We start from the raw sequence: 11032 nt of genomic DNA on the forward strand, positions 1-11032 counted from the left end.
TGTGACAGTGAAAATGAGTATTGTATACACGTATGTAAGATATAAAGCACGGAGAACCTTGGATCGTTTAATTTTTGGATTTTAAATTAAACTGTTGAAAACGATGATAATATAAAATTGTAGTCTAATGGATTTTGTAGTTCTTTGCTTTATAACAACCGCTATATATGTTTTACATGTCTTTTCTGAACTCAGCTTGATTTCCCGGGATGTCATTGCATACGTAACGTGATATGTTTACAATTGTGACAAATTGTTCAATTTAGTCCATTTTAACCAGAGATTATTGGTATTTGACTTCGGTGTCTTAGACTAAACAGTTTAAAAGGTGAACTGTCTCGGTATTGATCTGCATTGAACGGTATAAATCCAATGATTTATCGACAATTTTATTTCACTTTTAATTTAAATCTATAAGCATTATTTCCCTTGACAGCAGGGCAATGTTTATGTAACAGTAGTAACAATAAGCTTTCTGCATTTTTCAGTACAAATTGGCAGCTAAATGTAAGTATAAACGCTCCAGGAGTTTACTATCTCGTATCAAAGAAATGTCAACAAAATGTCAATTTAATAGAAACAGGCACAGAAACGCTTACACAAATGTCTTTTATGTACCCATAGTGTAGGAAAATGGCAATTCTCGTTTAACAGCAATTATTTTTTTAAACATTTGTTTCAAAAGACATGTGTCGAGAATTTTAAACAATTTCCTTATTGATTTGCCAACAACTTGACAGATTGCATATAATCTTCTTTCTTTAGACGAAGATTGATTGATTGATTGTTGGGGTTTTAACGCCCGAGCAGCAGTATTTCATCTATATTCAGGCAATGAACATGAAAGGAGTGATAAAATGAACATGAAATGATGATGATGAAATGAAAAAAGGGATGGGGCACAAGGATAATAGGGTCAATAAATTTTGATTGCCACAAGATAAAAGGGAGGGATGGGTAAGGTCGGACAATTTAACCTCCCGCAATGGAGCGCAAAGGTTCCTACTCCTATCGAATACCACAGCAGGGTTCTTTAACGTGCGAGAAACGTGGCATTTTTCCCAACACGGTGCACCACTATGGTTTGCGGTCAGGTTTTCCGTATTATAGCCTGACAAACCCCAGCATGTAACATGCCAGAGGTATCCCATTCCACCACCTGGGGCACACATCCCAGTTGCTCTGTGGGCAGAGCGCCTAGCCTCCGGCTAGGTTTTTGAGCACTATTTAGTCGCCTTTTACCACAAGCTTAGCGCTGCTGCAGGCCTAATCTTTTGATACCCGGACCTGCACGGCGCCTCCTCTAGACAAAGAAATGTAATATACTGAAAACCATATACATGTATATGTAATAAACCATTAGTTTATAGTGCGCCAACGCACAGTTTCACATTTGTTACAGTGTAACTGTCGATTTCTAGAATAGTCCGTCAAAAAGACCCTTACATTAATCCTTACAATACTCACATGTTCCACTTATGTTGAAGTATATCCCATCCGGTGCTAGACCTTCTCTTAAAATTACCCTGTTATGTTTATATCTGAAATAAGGTAAAAGACGGCTTTAAAGCCTATTCATAGCGGATCCAGAGAGGAAATTCCAGACAAAAGAAGTTCCAGACTATAAATGGTTAAATTGTACCCACAGATTGCCATGAACTAATCAAATGTTTCAACAAAAATGGGGTTTCCAACCATTTGAACTCTTCTGGAGCCGTACCAGCATAAATCTTTCCATCTGTATTAAACCAAAACTGATCGCTTTACAGTTAAGAGGCAAACACCACTTAAATTTCATGTAACACTTACGAAATACCAAATTATATAATTTGAATTCATAATTAACTACTACATGTAGTTAATGCTGAGCATACAGAAGTTACATTATCAGTCAACAGACTACCTTGAATTTTTATAGTCTGAAAATTGCTCTGTGATTTCGATTAACTTGCAATTAAATGCAAAACTTTATGTTTATTTTAATATATGTCTCGCTTATTTATACTGTATAAGTGTCTTTCATCCTAAGAATATCCATTTTTCTAAATAGCACGCATCCAGTGAAAAAAATCAAATTTTGAACATTTATTTGAACGGTATCGTGATGATACTACATTACGCATGCTTGTTTTTTTTTTTTTTTTAATTCAAAATTTTGTTTTTGAAACATTATTTATAGCAATCATCCGTGAAATACATCTTCGTTTACATGGTGTGCATGTTTGGTCGAGTACTTATATATATATTTTTTTTACCCAAACTGTAACTAAATAAAAGTGAAAGTAAACCACGTAATAATACATGTACATGTAGCACTTACTTGTCGTAGAATGAGTGTTGTACAATTTTCCTCTGAATAGGGAACGGGTATTCCCTAAACTGTTTGCTCATACTCTTCAGACATTTCACAACCTAGTAAATACACATGCAGATTCTAGACTATCTTCATTTTTACAGTATTATCGGCTGTACCGGTCCCAACTTCAAGAGCAAGATTTTTTACCAAAGCATTTAACATGTCAATTAATGAAAGGAAAATTACAAAAATAAGCGCTAATCGATGTAATTGCTCGGTAAACGTCGTAAATCATAATTCATAAATAGCTAAGGTTTATTATGTATGGAATGAATCAAAGACAATTACAACTTTAAGATTTTACGGTGAGTAGCGAAGTACTACGTAGAAAAGCTTAATGGAAAGAATAAACTTACTCTTTATCTTTTTCAATTAATTACAATACAATAACTTTTTAGCAACAATATAACCAAGCATAGGGTTGTGAACATTTTACTAACTTATTTATTTCATCGTTCCACCATTGTCTCTTGAATTATGAGGTTTGTTTTTTTTAGGTCAACTTTATACACCAATTTTTTACTTTGCCATACCTCATCAATTTTATCGGATTTTCTAGTGCCAGGCCTCTGAAGCATTATTTCACGGATTTCATCTGTAAAAAGTCCCTGCAAAAATGATTTTGCAAACATACATGTAAAAACAAAAACAAAAACATCGAACTTAAACAACACAGAATGGAAGAATAAAAAGAGACATTATATCTTAATATAGAATTGCTCCGAAGATTCCTCGTACGTTGTGATACACATTTATGATTTTTTTTTAATTCAAAAGGTCTTATACAAGCAATATATTTTGTTTCACAATAAATGCACGAAACACGTTATCTCTTTCTTTCTTGCTGAAACAGCTAAAAAAAAGATCAATAATAATCATAATAACATGTACATGTATGTACCCGAAGCGGAGATTGCAAATACTCCTTTTATTTTTGATTTCTTCTCATACCTTCTCTTCACCTTACCTCAGTTTGTTTCTGCTGTTTATAGTCATTTAGGTCAAAGGTTAGTTGAACGAATTTACCCTGACCGTTCGGTGCCAAACGCACAAATTCCCGGCCTTTTTTCTGAGATTGTTGTAGTGTTGTTACTGCTATCAAGTTATCCAACAATGCGAACCAAGACTCCTGAGCCACAGAGTTGACCAAAAGACTGAAAAAATGATTATTAGTAGGTTTTAACAAAATAATATAACGCTGAGCATCAGTACAGGTCATAGAGAATGACTAAATACTAGTTTACTTGATGCTAGTAATATTTTGTAAACACATTAATGTCAGCACAAATTATAAAGATTGGATCAATTGTTTTCTGTCAATATTGTTAAATGTACTTAACACCGATTATGCAATTTTGAGTCGAACTAGTACTTAATTTAGTTTGGCGATAAGAGAAAAAAAAGTATGTAAACTCCATAGTTTCAAATAAACTAAATGCAGTTTTAAACACATGCATACATATAAACTACATAGTCATTCAACTATATACACGATCAACTCTTGAACAACTATGCAGAAACAATAAAACCGGGATTTTACGTCAACCTCCCAACCTGCCAAAGAAAAAAAATCATGAAATCATTTCCTAGCCCCCTTATTTTTTCATATCTGTAAATAACTTACAGTATTTTGTCTGTGTTAGCATACCTTTTACAGACATGGCAGACATGAATCAACATTTTCACAGCTCTTGCCAACCTCCGGAACTTGACATACGGCTGCAAAGCAAAACAAAAATGCTTTAATATTCGTATGAAAAAAACACAATCTATAAGATCTAGAGAAAAGTTGGAACATGTGAAAAAATCCGGAAGTTACAATATTTAAGTGATCATTCTTTATTTACTGACGGGATTTGTCACCAAGAAAGTCTATCCATTTTAAACGCTGTACAATGTATATGCATGTATATGGAAATCTTTAAGGCAGGTGATTGGACCAATTTGATCCAAGGAGAAGGAAGAAGAAACGGGAAATTTAACAAAGAGACAACAACCCTATCCGACTGTGAAAAAACAGCCAAAGTGGATGTGGGACTTCAGTGAACGACGAGAAATATTCCTCACCCGGAAGCTGCATTCGACTGGCCCTGAAAGAATTATGTTGGTTGCGAAATGAGCATTGCGCTAATCTAAAAATTACAAGGTAAAGAAAATTCAAAATCAAAGACGATTACTAATAACTAGAGGTTCATGACTTTGGATACTAATAGCTAGAGGTCCATGACTTTGGATACTAATAGCTAGAGGTTCATGACTTTGGATACTAATAGCTAGAGGTCCATGACTTCGGATACTAATAGCTAGAGGTCCATGACTTTGGATACTAATAGCTAGATGTTCACGACTTTGGATACTAATAGCTAGAGGTCCATGACTTTGGATAGACTCAAATGATGTGATGGGGTTGGATTAGTTTGATGGTGATATAATTATATTTCTGAGTCATACTGATGTTTGTGTCATCTTGACCTTTTACGTTGTGTTATGAGCATGACTTTTTTATTGTTCAAAAACTAGTTACATATACTCGTACGTTATACTTGTAGGATAAAAAAAATGACAGCTTGTAAGCTTACATCAAGTGGCTTTTATATAGGAAATAGTTGTATAACACACCGTATATAACTTGCTTAATCTTTAACTTTAATATTTAATTTGTTAGAACAATAGGGATTTATTACTTGATACCTTAAATCACATCCACTAAGTTTACAAAAGTATGTATTTAATGGTGTAATATGATCAGAAGATTAAGGTCATTCACACTTCATGTTTTAATCTTTTAGAGTATTTGAAATCAGCGTACTTTAAAAATTTGCGCACCTGCGTCCTGAAGTAAGATAATCAATATCTATAGAAACCAAGAGAGAGAGAGAGGGAGAGAGAGAGAGAGAGAGGGGGAGAGGGAGGGAGAGAGGGGAGAGAGAGAGGGGGGAGAGAGAGGGGGAGGGAGAGTGAGGGGAGGGAGAGAGAGAGAGAGAGAGAGAGAGAGAGAGAGAGATTACAATATCATCAGTAGATATTTGAGTTCCTCCATGGAAACATTATTAGTTGAAATATGATCAGTGTGTATACATCGCTAAATTTAATAGTACATGTATATGCCTGACCAATGTGACAAGAAAACTTCTACTTCATATACATGTAAAATGTATTTTGTACATCGGAAAAGGAGAATGGGTATGGTGAATATGTCAAAGAAACAACATCCCCACCGCGATGCATAATGTTAGCTCAAGGCAACCAAAGAGTCTTCAATGAACGACAAAGAAACCCTCACGACACAGGACAGGATGTAGCTAACACACTAACATAATAATGGCTAACAGAACTGTGTACATAAAGCCAACGAAATTATGAAGTACTGATAAACCGGTAAACACAGTGAATTACGACAACTAAAGTAAACAATGACATTGACAATAAAAAAAAAAAACAAAAAAAAAAAACAAAAAAAAAAACAGAAAAATATACTGAAGACTCTCTTTATTACACAATTTTCTAATACACTATAAAATTCCATAGCCTATACTGTCTTTGGTACAATTAATTTTCGTTCATAATGTTTATAATACAAACTAATAGTGCGTTGACTGACTAGACAAAGAAGAGTTGACAATCGTCAAAATCAGTAATGTTCAACTCATTTACTCTTTAATACTATCACAACTATAAAACAACAGCGACAGCAAAATAACGATAAATTAAATAAAAAGTTTTCACAAAAATCTCCCTTTTACTGACATATAGACCTCAGGGCAAGCGGTTTGTACTGTTATATAAAACATGCAAGTTAATCATCAATACACAGGGTAAATCAATCCTCTTGTTACCTGTTCCTCTTCTTCTGGTTCGTCCTCCTCATCAGATTCCTCTTCATCTTCATCTATATCATCGTCCGGATGTTTTGGAGGCCATAAATCTTTAGTAGGTGTGTCGAGCCGAATTAACTCAATGTCATCCATAACATTTACACGTTTACTAAGTTAACAATTAGTCTTATGACAAAATATCGTCAAAACACTTTTCTGGCTTTTGTACTAATTCCCACAAACAGAAATCAATATATCACAAACTTAATGCAATTATTGAAACTGCACATGCAACAGATGAATACAAAGCAGTTGATTCCATAATATTACCGATAATTACAATGTAAAAACAATCTCAATGGATATCATCTGTCTCCATCAAGACAAAAAATTCTAAACCCATTCAGTCTGCTACAATATCAACATTAATGTAACATTTTAAACTTTAAAACAAATGATTTTCGTCATAACTTTAAGAACAATTCATTCAGGCAAAGCAAGACATTGAAACAACCATTAAAGATTTTAATAAAGTTGACAAGAGAAGGACACTTGGGGTTGTGTGTTTAAACAGATTTAAAACCACAGTTCTGCCATCATTGTATGACAAAACACAATAAATTGTAACGATAAAGACATTTGCTTTATACTCTGTAGTATTTGATTAAAGTTTAAGCATACAAATCTAGACTATATAGAATATCTTAATTTTAGTATTGATCCAATTGTTTGAAGAATAAAAATGTTTTATTCTTAAACCAATATCAAACAGTCATTTCTCTGGCTATAGCGAATTACAATGCATAGAGTTAATGAGAAGAAAATATCAAAGTGCGACTGTAACTAGAACAGCTATTCTTTGAAATGACAGTATGCAAATAGGGAATGTTATTTTCATTGGGGGAAATGCCTACTAAATATGGTAGAGGTAGGAATGTTGAGTTTGTAGGTAGGAAACGTACGCCTGACAAACGTAATATTTAATGAAATACCACAGAACGCTGCAAGCCTGAATATAACATTAGAATTTTTCGTATTTTGTGTAAAATGGAAACATTGGTTTACTTAACATGGTGGGAAAATATACGAACAAGTCAAATAAAGTTACTTTTATAACAACTTCATCGAGGTTATTATTTTCAAATTGCACACCATGATCAGGTTGACTGATATGAATTGTTCGTTTACACTATGACAAAGGCCTGCGTCTCATAGATATGTGCAATCCATTCCCCACTTTCACCAGACATGACCTTCAACGACCTTCAGCACAGCGGGTGCCCGGGGCATGTAATTTCACACCTAAAATTAATGTAGGACGATCTGCTTATTAAGTTCCTTTGTGTTGTGCGGCTTATTTTCCGTCTTTTGCCCTTTCTGCTTTATTTGTTTTTTCCATGAGTGTTTTCTCGTTTTAATACCTGCCGTGTGGTTCCTTCCTCTTTGAAACTACGATTCTCGTTGTATTATTGTAAATTAAATGTTCGATTAGCACAATGCACACAGTCTAAATGCAAATGTAAAGAATTAATCTGAATCCTTGATGAATTATAAACATTAAAATATATCATATTTTAGTTGATAAACGCAGGATCCGTCGTTCCGACTGATAAAATATTGAAGAAAATCGAGAAACGCTGTGTCTTTCTAATGGACTTTATTGAACATTTTTAAAACCTTTGATAGTTGCAACCGTATCTCCCACGGTATGGTTCCCAAGAGACAGCTTTCCGTGATTTCTTCGTATAAAGGCACCCCTCGAGTTTACAATAGCGTCAGTCTGTCCTGTTGGATTACAAAACGACCACTGAAGTAAGTCCACGGGAAATAAGAAGTATGCAAACAGGATAAAACACAAAGAATTTATGATTTTCTTTTCATGACCCTTTGCAAATACTGGTTACATATACCGACTTGTTGAATATGGGAATGTGAAATTAAGATATCATGTAATCATTTTGTATCGGTATAAAAAAAACTAATTTGCCCGATGGTCATCATTTCAAATTGTAATGGCGTCGGCGTAAACATTCACTACATGTACATTTGTGTACATTATGTTCAGTATTTGTACTTGATAGTGGCGGAAAGAGGGGATTCGGAAGGACTGTTTTGTTGGAAAATAATGTTTATTGGGTTCACTCTTGGGTTGTCATTTTTACGAGAAATCGTAAGGGTAACAAGATTTAACATGATTTATTCAAGTTAACTCAGACATATCAGACATGAGCATATTAGATACAATAATAACATATTGGAATTATAAAAGAAAAGAAAATGGTGATAAAAATAACAAATGATATAAGTACATTTAAATATTCATATGCATATCAATTATACTAATACCTGTAATAGCAACGTTCTCAATAAAAATTGTAAGACTTTGATAAACCTCCACATTGCAAATTTTAAAGAGACTTGGATTTTTATATAATAACTTTTTTTTTTTTTTTTTGGGGGGGGGGGGGTAATTTTCCCCCCTTCCTATTTCTATAAGTACATGTATACGTAAATTTGAAACTCAAAATTTTGTTAACCCTGTCCTTTATTAGATTTAATCGGAGTAAGCTTAAGTATTTTTCCACGCCAAATTACCTTTAGAAAATGAGTCGTATTAAGTTATGACGTCACTATACTTAGATCTATTCTGACGTCAGAACTTACGACTTTATTTTACTAAACGTACGATTTTTGTGAAAAGGACTGCTGGAACCAATCTCCTTGGATGGAATGGGAACAGTGCCATTAGAAGTTTCATGTTTCATGTACATATTCACTAGGATAAAGGGTCATGTCTGTACAACAAACATTTACATAGAAAAAACTGACATTAGCCGTTAATATACATGGAGTTACTGTACTGCAGTTGTAGATCAAGAGGATTGTAAAAGTGGGAGGTGAACAATCCTGTACCGATTTTGCATGATTATTTATTAAAAAAAATATATTCCTTACTGAGAAGTCGTCATGTATTTAAAACTTTATTTTTAATTTCCAACTTCGTAAACGGATACAAAGACATGCACCCACACCTCCCACTGGATCTGTATCTGTATACAGACAGTCATTTTGTTTTGTTTTGTTTTATTTATTTCATTTATTTATTTATTTTTCAATTTTTGTTTTTTTTTATTTAATATGCTTCAACACATTACCGTTACTAGTTTTCCCCAAGCTGATATCATTTTTGGAACGTGGACCAATTCATGCATGATTCGTGATTTTATTCTAGTATTCTTTCTTTTCATCTCTTGTAACCTTCTCTTCACTGCCAGTCTGTTCCTGTTATTGAACTCTATCGCCTCTTTCCATTGTTCCCTATTGTGTGCTCGTATCTCACTGAACGATTCTCTGATGCGATTTCTTGCCTTGAACGAAGCATGGTGAGATAGCTGCTTAAAATCTAATGTTGCCAAAGCCTGAAAACAAATGTGATGAATTATTAACTTTAGGTCAAACTAGGGTTGAACATTTTTGCAAGGAATGATCCTACAGTATTAAATAATAAATGATTTGTTTGGACAGGGTTTCAGTCAATTATGTTAAGGCATATTTAGTTCATATACACAGTTCTTCATATTATTACTAATGTACACTCCCTGATATACATGTACAGGTACGAACATTTACTTGAATACATATATTTGCGTGTATTAATTATTTCGATAATGCCACTTTAGTCAAAATTACTATTTTATGTTCTCTATGAAGTCCTAAAAAAGGTAGTAAATGCGAATTTATCATTTCACCTTAGAAGCACTAGTATAGCAAGGGTTATATATAAAGCAACTGAAGGATCATTTCTTTTCGCATCTTTAACGACATATAAATGTATATAGCTTACGTCTTAAACTATGAAGAAAAACAATCCTACATGTAGTTAATTAAAACTGTAAAATGCCTTATTATTTTTAAAAATATTAATTTATTTGACTTCGTCCTCAGGTTACAACTTCCTTAATCAAGCCTAAGCCACACCCCCAAATTCTGGAGAAAGTTCGGTAAGAACCCTTTTGGCCTCATAATTTGGGTATTTTTTGAAGATTTGATTAAAGCTGATTTCTAGGTAGTAGTAGTAGAGTAAAATGGTCGCAAACATTGAGTATAAGATGTTTTAGACGAGATTTATGACGTAATTATAGAAATAACAGTATGCATATATATAACTTTTACAAAAACCTTTAACTTTTAACATTTCTGCAATTTTAAGTTGGTTTTTGTGTGGAACGGAAGTGGTCGCACATCTGTTGATTCAATATATTTTTACGTGAGTTGTAAATAACCATTATACACAAAATATATGAAGCACGAGAATAAACATGCATGTGGCCATTGTTAAAACAGTGAAAAACTGCACAAAATTTTGTGTTTTCCAGCCTTTTTAAGAGATTTTTCCAATCTCAGCCAAGTTTGAAGCGCATACATGACTGTCTATGGTCAAAGTATTACCATAAACCAATCAAATCAACTATAAAACACATTAAAGAGCGGAAGAAACAATATAAAATTTTCTTCAGTTAGACTATGAATTTGAGGCCAAATTTTGCCCTTACCGAACCAACTTCTTTGGTCGCTCCAAAGAAAACTTCGAAAGGTTTTCTCACCCTAATACCCGATGACAACGTGAAGTCTGACAACCGAGACATGTTGTAAAGCACTCTCCCACTTGCAACTTCATTTTAAACCTAGTGAAAACAGAATCTGTAAATGTCCTTACCATTTGTCTAAAATAACGCTTCTATAAATATCCAGCCACCACTAACCATTGATGCAAAATTCTTCTATCACTCAACTATAAGGAGAGGAATATCGTTTATATGAAAAGCTGTACCCAACTAATTCCCAATCTTTACAATATAGG

General features: G+C 33.7%; 1 protein-coding gene across 1 annotated transcript in view; it reads right to left on the reverse strand.

Annotated features, from left to right (window-relative positions):
* Positions 1–6588, reverse strand: part of LOC148604237 (uncharacterized) — a 13882-nt gene extending 7294 nt beyond the window's left edge. Inside the window, exons 1-6 of the mRNA XM_088548214.1 lie at positions 6193–6588; positions 4005–4075; positions 3324–3510; positions 2890–2964; positions 2321–2412; positions 1468–1541 (exon numbers count right to left, since the gene is read on the reverse strand). Coding sequence (XP_088404340.1) covers positions 1468–1541; positions 2321–2412; positions 2890–2964; positions 3324–3510; positions 4005–4075; positions 6193–6324 — 631 coding nt within the window. The 5' untranslated portion in view covers positions 6325–6588. The remainder of the gene's footprint in view (positions 1–1467; positions 1542–2320; positions 2413–2889; positions 2965–3323; positions 3511–4004; positions 4076–6192) is intronic.
* Positions 6589–11032: the final 4444 nt, after the last annotated feature.

The sequence above is a fragment of the Perna viridis genome, chromosome 10 (assembly GCF_037379345.1).
Source record: "Perna viridis isolate PV_CMFRI_1.1 ecotype Kerala chromosome 10, ASM3737934v1, whole genome shotgun sequence".
Classification (NCBI taxonomy): domain Eukaryota; kingdom Metazoa; phylum Mollusca; class Bivalvia; order Mytilida; family Mytilidae; genus Perna; species Perna viridis.